The 13,308-nt window shown below is 62.0% G+C and overlaps 1 protein-coding gene across 3 annotated transcripts in view; it reads right to left on the minus strand.

The window, feature by feature from the left end:
* The window catches only part of HS6ST1 (heparan sulfate 6-O-sulfotransferase 1), a 52,661-nt gene extending 39,621 nt beyond the window's left edge, over positions 1 to 13,040 (minus strand). For all 3 annotated transcript variants that reach the window (XR_003683693.2, XR_003683692.2, XM_024115059.3), the window contains exon 1: positions 12,235 to 13,040. Coding sequence is in view for 1 of the 3 variants with exons in the window: in XM_024115059.3 (XP_023970827.1) it covers positions 12,235 to 12,761 (527 nt within the window). In the remaining 2 variants the exon portion in view is untranslated. The remainder of the gene's footprint in view (positions 1 to 12,234) is intronic.
* Between the last annotated feature and the right edge of the window lie 268 nt (positions 13,041 to 13,308).

Consider the following 13,308-nt stretch of genomic DNA (forward strand, 5'->3'; position numbering starts at 1 on the left):
CTGGGCTTTCTGACTGCGGGATGCTGGTTGGAAAGCAGGGCTCGGTAGGCCCTCAACTTCTGCAGGGTCCACGCCGTAGGCCACCAAGCAGCCTCCCGTCTGGACCCGTCTGAGCAAAACACAGTGCCCGGACCTGCTCGCCCGCCGACCCGCTCGCTGAGAGAACGGAGGGTGCTGGCATGTGCCCAAGCTGCGGCCTCTCCTGCGGGACAGAGGTGGGGGGCGGTGGCTAGGGGAAGAGCGCCGTGGCAAGGCCGTGGGGCTGGGCAGGCGAGGCCGTGGTGCCCCGGGCAGGCGGGAAGTGTGCTCTCACTCCACGGCCCACCTGCTTCCCAGCTCCACACCTGTCCGGCAGGGACCCTCCTCACAGGTGACATCAGAAACCTCCAAACCGCTGGGAGACCAACTGCTCCGCCTACCCTGGTTCCACCGGCCTCGACCCTCTCCCTCCGGGGAGTGACACGTCAGACCTAATGGCGCGGCTGTTTCCAGTGGGCGGCCACTCATGCAGCGGGGCCCCAAGGAGGAGGGGGTCGGCGGTCAGTCGGGGCCTCCCCCCGGGACCCTGTACCATCTTGGGCTGCTGAGAAAGCCCACCCTCCAAGCAGCCACGACACCCTCCCGCGCAGGCAGGCAGCGTGGCGAGCTTGAACCCTACGCCTGGGTGACACCTGGCTCTCCCCTCCTGGGGGACCCTGCCCGCTCCCTGTCATGGGGAGGGCTTAACAGGAAACCCTGGGACCACAGGCCAAGTGTGAATCCCAGCTCTGCTACGTGTGACCGTGGTGACAAGTTACTTAGGCTCTCGGAGCCTCGGTTTCCTCATCTGCAAAGCGGGGCCCTGACAGTGAGGTGGGAGTGAGCAAGGCCTGGCACCCGGTGTGGCTGTCGGTCACGGCCACGTATTGTTCCCAGACTGTGTCCTCCGGGCGAGGACACCCGCTCACCCCGCCCCCAGCACGGTGCAGAGCACCCTGTAAGTGGGGCGCACAGAGATCGGAGCCTTCCCCAGCCCCTCCCTCCCCGGCCGTGGTCAGGTTCCCTAACAGGGAACTGACCCAGGACTCACAGAAAACCCTCACTGCTCTGGGACGACACCCGACCCCACTTCCTGTCTCACTGATACAAACACTGAACCTCTGTGTTTGCAGGTCCTCATTTTCCAAAGACACCAGCACTCCAGGGAAGTAAATATTTACAAGTGGGCCTTTAAAGCTCGTAAGGCAGAGGGGAGATGCTCACCCCCTGCTCAAGGGCCACAAATGCGTGCTGTGTTTGTTCCTGGGGCCCTGGGAACCCTGGCAGGAACTAACTCCCAGACGGACGGTGATTTACAGGCCACCCCTCCCAGGCTGGGTCAGGGAGGTGGTCTAGGGGCAAATGCTGCAAATATGGGGCCAAATGGGGCCTGGCGGCGAGGGGGCGGGGGTTGCTGCGTTCCAAGGCTGCCCTGCCCCCATGTGCCTTTCCAGGAGGATGCAGGAAGCTCTGTTCCAGAGGAGGGCCATGCAGGGGTAAGCCCTGGGGGGTGACTGCCGCAGGTGGGGGACCAGGCGCCCGGGCGGGGCGTGACACAGGCAGGCCTCACTCTGGGAAAGCCCCGCCCAGATCTCCATCAGGAGGGGAAGGGAGGGCCCATGACTTTACAGCAGTGGGCCGCAGGCTCTGGTTTTGGCTGCAGGATCCTTTCTTCCAACTCAACAAACCAGGGCTGATGGGAGTGAGATGCAGCAAGGAGGACTGCCTACTTGTTTGGCTTTCCGGGCTTGTGCAGTTGCTGCCCTGGGCGCTGCTCAGGGCTCCTGAGGAAGGCCCGGGGGTGTTCCTGCTGCAGGGAGGATGGCCGGTCCCCCAGCATAAGGGCGTCCCAGAGGGCTTCAGAGGTCAGCTGGCATGCTCCCTTTCCTCCTCCGCGCGTGCACTTGGCTGAAGGGCAAGGGCATGCCTGGCCCACCCCAGCCCGTCCCAGTACAGGCGCCAGTAAACCAAATGCCCAGACCCACAGGCAGGGGAAGGACATGAAGAGGAGACGCCTGTCAAGCACACCACGCACAGAACGTCATTCCAGGACACACACAGAGGACAAGCCACCTCGCGGGGAGCAACAGCCCAAAGATCTGAGCGGGTAAGCAGCTGGAGGAAACCTCGGCAGCCAGTAACCACACAACAGGATGCCCGGCTCACTCGGTTAGGGGGAAAGAAGCATGTGCTAAGACCACAGTGGACCAGCTCGTGGCTGCTGGCTTGGCGGAAATGGCAGCACCTGACAGGCCAAATGGTGGGGACCTCAGGCATGGCTGGGGCATGTGTGTGTGTGTGTGTGTGTGTGTGTGTGTGTGTGTGTGTGTTTAGACAGGGCAGTCAGGGAAGGCCTCAATGACAAGGGGACACTTAACCAATAACTTGAAATGAGGAAGTGAGCCATATGGTTACCTGAAGGTATCTGAGGTAAAGCATTTAGATACAGGGAACAGCAAAGGCAAAGGCCCAGAGGCAGGAGAGTGCCTAGCATCTTCAAGGAAAGACAAAGAGACAGTGTGGTCAAAGCAGAAAAAGTGAAGGGGAGTCTGGGAGGAGATGAGGGCAAGAATATGACAGGGGCAGATCATGAAGGACCCTACAGGCCACAGTGAGGAATTTGGCTTTTACTCTGAGTGAGGTGGGAGTCACATGGGCTCTCAGCAGAGGAGGATCAGGATCCGACATGGATTTAACAGGATGGCATTACCTCTGACCTCAGTAAAGCCTAGTTAAACATCGCAACCTGGTAGTGGAGCCTGTCTGTGTCTGTGTGTGTGTGTGAGTGGAGCCTGTCTGTCTGTGTGTGTGTGTGTCAGTGGAGCCTGTGTGTGTGTGTGTCAGTGGAGCCTGTGTGTGTGTCTGTGTCAGTGGAGCCTGTCTGGAGAGTGCTGGCAGAGCTGAGGATGGACAGCCCTCCCTCGCTCCACTCCGAGGGACGCGGGGGCTGGGGGCGGGATGGGCAAGCCTGGTCACTATCACCTGGCCTGTGAAACATGTCTCCCGTCTGCTCTCAGAACAAAGCCCAGGAAAAAAGATGTGTCTAGACAAACCCAGCAGTCAATGAATTAAATATGCGTGTCATGGACCAACACAGATAAATCTCAACAACAAGGCCTAGTGAAGGAAGCAAGGAGAAGAAGGTCAAGTACAGTGTGTAACACCCAACGGAGCTGTGTGCTGTTCAAGGGATTACACGTGTTTGCAGTGAGTGAAGCATGAGAGGATGCACGGAACATGGTGGTGGGGGGGGTGGAGGCGATCGCCACGGGAACACAGGAGCCTGCCTGCCACTCCCCTCCCGCCGACGCCCGTGGGTGGGGGACCGCAGCCCAGGGCCGGGGCAGACGGGGGCCCAGGGAGCGGAGGGGAGTGAGGCCGCGGGACCCACCTGGCCTCTCTGCCCCTCCCTCCCCTCACCACTGAGATCTCCTTGGTTGGGTCTCCTGGTCCTCAGAGGGGTAGGTGGGCAAGCTGCCCGCACAGCAGAACCACCCTGCACCGTCCCCACAGGCCATGATTACAGGAAGGCAGGGGCCTTCTGGAGACCCAGGGAGCGAACAAGCCCTTTTGTCAAGCGGGCACAGGCGGGAAGGAACAGCGGGTCCCCAATGCCACAGCCTGGGGTGAGCAGGAGACCCCCATGGCCGAAACACAGCACACCCCAGGCCATCATGTTGGAAGGCCGGTGACGCCTGTGGACGTCACTGGCCTCCCAGCTAAGTGCCTGGACTTCAGCTGCTGCCTGGGAAGTGCCCTGCTGACCCCTGAGCTGACCAACTCAGAGTGGGGACAGGAGCCGAGCTCCCAGCTAGCTCTGAAGGGCTCTGCCCTGTCCCCGGAGAGAGGGGAGGCACTGTAGCCCCTTGTAAAAAAAAAAAAAAAAAAAAAAACAAGGCATAATTGCAAGCTCCTACCTATCAGACAGGCACTGTCACTACGCCTGTTTCACAAATGGGAAAACCGAGGCACAGACGTCACAGAGCTCGCAGGTGGCAGAACCCGGGCTCCAAGTCTGGGCCCCCTCCCCTGCTCTGCCACCACCCCTGGTACAGGGACAGGGTTCCCGGGCTGAGGCGGGGCCTGGCCGCCCGCTGCTCCTGCTTCCTCACGGCTGGGGGGCCCACAGATGACCTCTGTCCTTATCATCGAGGGTGGAGAGAACCTTACGGAGCTGACCACCTGCTGGCGTCCGGCATGTCCCCCGAGTCCTCCCACGGCTCTACAAGGCAGGTCGAGAAAATGTGGTTCAGGGTATCACGCGTATACAGGTGGGGAGCAGGGAACACAGACGGGTCTGACTCAGGAGCTCAGGTGTCCATCCTGGTGCATCAGGTAAGCACAACTTCCGTGGAGGGACCTGGCCTGCAGAGAGGCTGGGGTCCCAGCTCCTGCCTGTGACCAAGGGGGGTGGGTCCCCCGCACCACTGACTTCCTTCAATTCTACAGCTTTGTAAACAATTAACTCCAGAGTTTTAATTTCTCTAGTTACTATCCTTTTAGACGATTACTGATTTGCTCTGATGCCCACCCCCTACCCCGACCCTGGGGCCTTTTACCCATGTAACAGAGGCTCATGGGCTGCCGGGAGGCCAGACTCTCTCACAGGGCCCCAGGCCCACCCCCTCCCTCACTCTGCACTGAGGGAAGCTGCTGACAGCCGCCCCCATACAGGTGAGGACCTGGGCCCCACCCCAGGGCAGTGAGGCCTGCGCTCACCCCTGGATTGCAGAATTCTACGGGGTTACGAGTGGCCACGGCTCCAACAGGACACGGACACAAACTGGGGCCGAGGGCCCAGGAAGTCACAGGAGGTCATGGGTAACAGGACACTGGGTTCCTCCACAGAACCAAATGACAAGCTCCATACCCCCATTTTAGAGATGGGGAAACTGAGGCTCAGAGGGCTGTTTCTCTGTGCCCATGAGACCCACTGGCTCCAGACACAAGGTGAGAGAGGCTGCCGGGGCTCCTCCCTCCTCCTCTGGTTCCCAGTCGGGCCTGCTGGGGCCCAGAGCTGCTGCCTGGGCTTCTCGGAAGGAACCCAAGAGCCAAGTCCTCACGCGCCTCCGCCCTGCCCCGGAGCCTGAGCCCCGGGCACCCAGAGAGGGCCCAGGAGCTCCTGTGGAGGTCTTGCAGAACTCGGGGTGTGTCAGTTCCCGCAGGCAGCCCCTGGTAAGCCGAGGCCCCAGACCCTGGGTGCTTGGCTGAGCGAGTGAACAGACCAACAGCTAGGGCGGGGCGGGGCCTCCAAACAGTCCAGCTGTCCTGGAGGAGCCTCGAGAGACACGGACGCAGGCAGCGCTGCAGGGAAAGGCCGCCGGCCAGCCGCGGGGCTGTGTGTCCTCAGCAAAGCTGCCAGCACCCACAGAGCCGGCTGGGAGCCTGGCCGGTGGCCTTGCTGGCAGTGTAGCAGGGCTGCCCTGGCTGGTTTCTGCTCCCCCATCAAGGAAGAGAGACCCCAGGTCTAAACCAAGGCTGGGGTAGGATGTGTGCGGTCTCCAGCAGCTGGACGCCTCCTCCCTGGGCCCACCCCCCGCTGACCCTGATGCCCTCCAACGGTGCCGACCCAGGTCAGGCAGCCTGGGAGCAGCTTGCTAGCTCTCTGGTGTGTGGATGCGGCCACGCAATGCTTTTCCAAGATAACAGGGCCTGGAAACCGGGGACTTGGGACAACACCACACCAGGAAGGGGACATTTTACCCAGGGAGGAACAGAGAGATTAGGCCACAAGTCCCACAGCCAGAAAGTGATAGGCCTGCCTTCGGGGACAGGCTGGACACCCTGGCCTCTGGGAGGGCCCTTGTCCACGCACACTGCCTCCCTGTCCCCACTGCCCTCTTGTTACCATTTGTCCCTGTGACTGGCTGTGGCTCTCAGACGACGTGAGTCACTGTGGTTCCAGAACACTGCTTCCCGTCTCTACTCCTAGTGACCCTGCAAAACCCCACGCGGAGGTGCCTCCTCCGAGTCCCTCCCATGACACAGGTCACACCTCCTGCTGTCACCACTCGCGTGCCTGCCTACTTTTGTGCTTAGGACTATTTTTCTGCATAACATCCTCCCCTCCTCCCCACCAAAAAAAAACCCCAAACCAAACTGACAGCAAAAATGTAACAGGAAGAGAAAGAGCCCGCTGAGTTCTGGAAAAGGCAGGAGTAAGAGTGTTGAGAGATGGAGACCCTGCAAACGCGCCTGCCCACCTGCGAGTGCCGGCCAGTGAGGCCAAAGGACGGGCCCGAGAAGATGAGAGCGGGTCGGCCACGAGACGCATCCACACGGCTCTAAGTGCCCACCAGGGAGACCCCCTTGTCAGACGTGCCCCCTTCCCTTCCCGTCCTCCCCGCAGACCAGCTGAATCACGTCCTGGCCTGAATTCCACAGCCCTTCCGGCAGGGCTGGGGGTGGGGCTGGCAGCTGCAGGACCAGGACCACCGGAGAAGGACCCGGTCACCCAGGAGAGGCGGCAGGAGGTGCTGGCCCCGCTGTGCCGGCAGCCCCCGGAGCCTCGCCCGCTCTCGGCTGTCAGCAGCACCGACGCCCCCCGCAGCCCCTCCTGCCCTGCCCTGCCAGAGCCAGGAGGGTGTGGCCTGAGTCCGTCTTGCTACTGCAGGGGCGCAGACTGCCAGATGTTCTCCAATACACCGACTACCCACATCTGCACGTGAAACCGCCCGTGTCCGCCCAGGGTCTCGGGAGCCCTTCCGCCCCGGGCGGGACAGATGTGGCGGCTGGTGGCTGGTGGCGGTTCTCACCGAGCTTGGTCTTCCCAGTTGGGGACACCAAGGGGGAGGGCTGCACGGGGCACACGGGCCATAGGACAGACAGAGGTCGGGATGTCAGCTTCCTAACTTTTCTGGGCCTTGGCTTCCTTGCGGGGAAAGCGGGGACAACTGTCACACGTGCTTTGTGGAAGTGGGGAGGGGGAAATGAGAGAGCCCGTTCCAAGTACCCGCGGAGCGCTCAGGGGACAAGAGCCAACCTCCCGTCTGCACCCTTCCCTTTGTGACCCTGGCTCCCCCAACTCAGGCCCCCACGGCCCCTCACCCCTCCCCTTTGGCCCCACATGGCAGAGAACTGCACCTCTGCTCTGGGCAGGGGTGAAATGCACACATCTGTGACCAGACGGGCCGGCGGCATTCAGGGTGGCTGGGTACAGCCCTGTCCACCCCCCCTCCCACAGTGATGGGCCACCCTCAAGGGTGCACTTGTCAGGCAGGACTTTTCAATAAAAACCAGATACAGACAGTTTGCTCACTGAAGAAAGTAAACTCTATAAACCCAGAACAATATTGAATACCAACGAGATGAGTACTCAAATACCATACTTGGCTACAAAACAAGGTGTAAAGTAATTTAATATTTACATTGAGAGCACTTGAACATTCAGACCATTCCACTCAGAAATTCCACACCCAGGAATTTCCAAGGGAAGTCAGGAGTATGCAAAAATACTGTATGCACAAGGATGTCCGCTGCACCGTTACTTACAGGAACCAGAAATGGGAAATCTGCACATTCAACACCAGAGGAGAACCAACGATGGTGCACCCAGAGGTGAGTCGCCTGTAGGCACTAAATTGCTTTTAATGACACAGAATAACATCTGTAGACAATTTACGTTATAATTCCCATTATAATAAACAGAAAAGGTATGCATAGAGAATACAGTAACTTTCCTTTTTTATACTTTATCGCCGATTATCTACTACAGTCGTTACTTTATAACAAAAACGAGAAGAATAGGAAACGAAAAGACTCAGGGCCCCTTAAGAATGACAAAGCCAGGCCCCCGCTGACGCCCTGCCGCTCTCCTCGGGCAGCACCCCGACGTCTCAGTCCTGCCACTGAGAAAGAGACCCTGACTGATTCCACGAAGACCGGGGACTTCACCGGCCCCCGGGCCCCAGGGCTGGGAGCTGCACCCACCGGGAAGGCTCTCTGACCTGGGGGCACACAAGCCCCTGCACCGTGTCCAGCCCACTCAGCTCTGCCCCGGGTTTTACAAGGGAAGCGCCTAGGAGGACAGGAAGCCCCGGTCTTGCAAGTTCTGTGGTGCTTTGAGGAGAACATGAGTTGTAAAGCCTGATGATTTCACAAGCCAGGGCGTCATTTAAAATGATCGCTGGTAAGTCATTTGAAAGTTTGTCTTCTCACGCATTTGCTTAAAAGAAGAGGTTTTCTGGTTGTTTGTTCATGTTTAAAGAAAATCTAACTCTGAATTTTTTGACCTTAGATTCCTTCCGTCTCAACCCAAGACCTCTCCGGGCGATTCCTTCAGGTGGCCGGGCCCTGTTCGCTGGTCCCTGTCATGTGCTCTGGGTAACATCTGCCCCACTGCAGGCAAATGCAGGTTTTGTCCCTTAGTTGAAGCCAAGTTGTCCGGTGCCATAGGAATGCTCCAATCTAACCTGGCTGGGCCCACTGAGAAGCCCCCGAGGTTCTCTGGGACCAGCACTGCACTCAAGACTGTCTCCTTGAACCTGACTCACCACAGGACACATGGGGGAAGGGCGTGCTGACTGCAGCTCCCAGAGAGGCTGCAGGACCAAGAGGTGAACGTTCTTGTTGGTGCCACACGTAGGCAGCATCCGTTCGGGCTCCGGCCAGTGCCAACATGCCATGGACATGCCAGGATGGCAGATGGAGAGTGGCCAAGGGCACCTAAGGCAACAGGGTGCTATCTGGGAAGGCTTCCTGAAGGAAGGGGCAGCAAAGCTGCGGCTGAAGGGACAGAGGCGCTGGCCGAGCAGCGGTAGAGGGAGGAGGGCGTGCTGCGCCGAGGGCAGCACAGGCTCAGCTGGCAGCACCAGCAGATTTCTGAAACCAGACGGGACTCAGGATGGTGGAGGGAGGGTGCGCGACCAGAGTGAGGCTGTAGGACTGACGCTAAGACTCCTTCCTCCTACAAGGAAGCCCAGCCTGTGCCGGCTAAGATCAAGGATGCTGGGAGCCACCTGCAGAGAGGACCCCATGAAGGCGGCCCGGAAGCCATACTTGGGTCCCAAATGCCCTCTGCGGCTTCAGATGAAGCCTACACGATTTTAGGGACATTTCCAGGGCAACCGAGGCAAGACCCTAACCGCGTCTCCTCTTCTGCCTCCTTCAGGCCGACGGGAAGAGGACGGAGGGCGTTTTGGACCTTAGGAGCACTGTCCCGACCCTACGACGTGAATGGCAACATGGGGCAATGACACACTCTCACCAAAGCGGCCCTTGGCGGCAGTCGGCCACCTGCCTGAGGCCAGGCCTCCCTGGGGGCCTTACAAGCATTCCTGGCAGATGCCAGCAGGGGTGTCCAGCTCCCTTGCTGGAGACAGGACGAAAGAGGGACCTGCCAGTGCTTTTCTCACACACCTGCCCCTCTCTTCCACTCCAGGAAGCACTCACAGATGCTGGAAGTTCCAAACCATATTCCAGCAAAACGCTGGAAACCTGTCCATCTCCATTTGTCACCCCGATGCATGCCCATCTCAGAACAAACCCGGCTGATGTCGTTTGGCGGGGAGGCATGGGAGCCGTGAAAACCCTCACTTCCCCGTACCGCAGGCCCCAAAGCCCTGCGGACGCCGGCACCCAGAGCTGGGAGAGGCTCGGTGGAGAGATTCTAGAAGCATACCTCACAGTGGGAAGACATTCATCCCCCACCCCGACCCCCCAAGGTGGCTGGCCCTGGGGACCGGAGAGGAGGAAGAAGGGGCTCTCGCCCAGGCCCAGACCCCAAAGTGCCAAGTCACTCCTCAGTTCACCAGCCAGGTGGTCGCTCCAACACCACAGGGCCATGGGGGGGGCGGGAAGGAGGGCAAGGGCGACACCCAAGTCTCCTGAAACCAGGCACCACCCGACAGCAGGCATCCCGTGGGGACTGGGCACTGCCACCGTCCCTCTGGGTGCTGGGTCCCTGGGGGAGCTGCCTCCTGAACCCCCAGCACTCTGGCCCAGCCCGACTAGGGGAGCACACAGGCTTGTAAACACACAAAGCCAAGACTACCCTGGCCCCTCCAGGAAGCTCATTAAAAACGCCATCAACCTAGCGCCTGGACCAGAACTGAAGGGAGAGGCGGGGAGAGTGACATGGAAGGCCGGCCGGCAAGGCTCTGTCACCTGCCTGGTGGCAGAGCCCACTCCTCGAGCGGACGGCAGAGGGCGGGCCTCCCGAGAAGCCTGGGAACCCCTCCTCCACGGCTGGCAGCTGCTGAGCTCAGCAACTTCCCCACCGCAGCTGGAGGGAGCCACGGCTGACCACGCACGTGGACCATGCACGGAGTCTTCCACCCCTGCCACACGCAGCCACCCTCGTGCAGCACCCGGAGGCCCTGGCTGCTTCCCCATTTCCTCCGTGCCTGTCTGTAGGGGCAGCGGGGCCTCCTGCTCTGGTGGACAGATTCTGGAGAAGGGACGCCAGGGGCCCTTCACCCTGGTGACCCAAAGAGAAAATCAGCCTCAGGAGGTGGGGCTGTAGGACGAGAGTCCTGGTGGCAAACGAGGGTCGAGGCCACGTCCGCTGGCAAGCCTGACTCAGGGCCCTCGGCAGCGCCTAGAGCGAGGTCTGCACCCTCTCCCCTCCGGGCTCTCGCTACCTAATTGCCTTTGGCAGACAGGATTGTTCCACCTTCCACACCCTGACTCCTGCAGGCGGAGAGGTGCCCACCTGGACTTATGTGGGTCGCTTAGTGCCCAGTTCCGGCGGCTTGCAGCCCTGGTGGACGGAAGGACAGACGGGCACGTGGCTGCAAGCCCCCAGGCCCAGCTCAGTCTAGCACAGAGTGGCAGGACGCTGGGAAGCGAGGGGGTGAGGCCAGGAAAGTGCCTCTATGCAGATCAGACCAAGTGCTGGGCAGGAAGCAATGCTTCAAGGGCCCCTGGACAGGCCGACTGGTAGCCATGTAGCCTTAAGGCACCCAGCACATCACCTCTCAGGCTGGGAGCTGCTGTTGGTGGGGGGACAGCCAAGGGAAAGTGGGAAGACACTCCCCCCCCACCCCCCCGCAGCTCTATGGCCTCAATTTCCTGACCATCTGGGAAAGACAACAGAGGAAGGACTAAAAAGTTGAGCAAGGAGAGCTCCGAGCTGGCCAGATACCAAAGCTTCATCATCCAAACACGCAGAGACCTTGCACCTTCGACCCAGGAGTGCGGATGAACTCAGCTACACGGGTCACACAGCTCCCCAACCCAACGCCCATCTTGTCCGTGAAGGCACTCTTCAGGCAAACGAGGAAGATGAACAAAAGGTCGGCGAGAAGACATCCTTTCTGGACCTTCCCAGTCCAGGCATCTCGGGGCCGCAGGGCACCCACGTGAACAGGAAAAAAAGATTCCCAAGTTTAACCCTTGGAAACCCAGCACCGTGGGGAGAGAGAGAGTGTTTCTGGCTACAAAGCGCTTCCCTGGAGAGCTGTCCCCCAACACAGGTCAGCCCTGTGCTCCCAACCTCCACGGTAATGGGGGCCCCCAGGGAAGGCACCTGGCTGCATAGGTGCCCCCAGCCAGCTCAGCGCCCCCCAACCTGCCCTAGGCCGCCTCCTGCTCTTCTTTCAGAGCGAGCTTGCACCTGGTTCTGGCCCAACTCGCAGGGGCAGGCAGCACTCACTGCCTTCTCCCTGCCCCCAGCCCCAGGTGACACTCGGGCCTTTGTTCGACCTGCTCACTTGGGCACGGCAGAGCCAGCCCCCTTCCCTGGCAGCTCCTCCCCAGCCCTCTCGAGGCAGGCCGGCGGGCCGGGGGCCCCCCACAGGTGCAGGGGGGAGGCACCTCACTTCTCTCACTTCCGATTTGGGCGTGAGAGCGGCGCAGGAAAGCGAGCACTCCAGGTGGGTTACACTCGCACAGGAACCCGTCTTCCCGCCCGACGACACAGGCCAGCCTGGACCCAGAGCTGGGTCACGACCTGGTGACGGGCCGCGGACAGGGGGCGGTGACCCCGGGAAGCCCAAGCTCCGCGCAGCCCGCCGGATGGTGGTGAAAAGTAAAGAGGCACAGAGGAGGGGGTGAGAGCGGGGTTCCAGCGGCGGACCAACTGGGGGCTCGGGTGCCCTGAGATCAGGAGGGGGTCCAGAAGGGCCGCGGCGAGTGGGGTCCCCAAGAGGGCAGGAGAAGAGGGCAGGGAGCGAGGGTGGGCGCAGCTCTACCGGCGAGGGCCGGGCCCGGGGGAGCGGCCGCGAGCAGGCACCCCGCCGTCCCGGGCCGACGGCGCGGCCGGCTGCGGGCGCTCACCTGGGCGTGCGCAGCGCGGCGGGGTCGCGGCGGTCCAGCACGCCGGGCACGCAGTTGGTGAGCTCGGTCCAGTCGGCGTGCAGCCCGCAGCTCCAGCCCGTGGAGAAGCGGGAGAAAAGCCAGGTCTCGCGGCGGTTGGGCCGGTAGCAGGTGCACTTTTTCTGGCCGGGCCGGCAGTCGCAGGGCACCTCGAGGCGCACGTTCTGCACGAGGTGGCGGCCGAAGGTGGTGCCGCCCGTTTTCTGGATGTGCAGGAAGACGATCACGTCGTCACCCTTCATGTCGAAGTGCAGCGAGCGCTCCAGCTCGCGCACCGGGAAGTAGTACTTCTTCTCGTAGTGCGGGTCGGGCGTGGGGAAGAGGTCCAGGTCGTCGGGCGGCGCGCGGCCGCCGGGCGCGCCCAGGCTCAGTCCCGGGCCCGCGTACTGGTAGAGGATGAGCATAAAGCACGCCGAGCCCGCCACCACCAGCACGAACTTGCTGGCGCGCTCAACCATGGTCCTGCCGCCGGCGCGCCGCCGCCGCATGTGTCACCATCGCCGGCGGCCCGGGCGCGGGGCGCGGGGCCTGGAGAGCGGGGGACACGGGCGCAGCTGCCTCCGCCGCCGCCGCCGCCCGCGCTCCGGCCCGGCTACTCGGCACCCAGGCCGCCCGCAGCAGCGCGGGCCCCGGCCCTGCGAGGCGCCATGGCTGCTCCCCGCCCGGGCCCCGCTCCGCGGCCCGACCCCGGCTCAGCTCCGGCTCGGCTCCGACCCGGTCCGCTCCCCCTGCAGCCCCTCGCCAGCCGGTCACCTCCACTCCGCGCCGCGCCGAGAACGCTCTGCGCCGCCCCGCGCGCCGCCGCGTCTCCGCAGTCTGCCACCGCCCCGCCCCGGCCCGCCCCCTGCCCGCCCCCGCCGCGCCTCTTGCCGTCGCCGCCCGCGTCGATCCGTGGCCCCGCCCCCAGAGCCCCGGGGCTGCAGGCCGGTACCTGGCGCCCGGACGCAGGTCTCCGGCCTTGGAGAGGCCGCTCCGAGGCGGGCAGCGAGGACTAGGAACTGATCTCTCTCCTCAGAGGCGTGGGGAGAGACTGGA

This window comes from Physeter macrocephalus, chromosome 2 (assembly GCF_002837175.3).
Source record: "Physeter macrocephalus isolate SW-GA chromosome 2, ASM283717v5, whole genome shotgun sequence".
In the NCBI taxonomy this organism is placed as follows: domain Eukaryota; kingdom Metazoa; phylum Chordata; class Mammalia; order Artiodactyla; family Physeteridae; genus Physeter; species Physeter macrocephalus.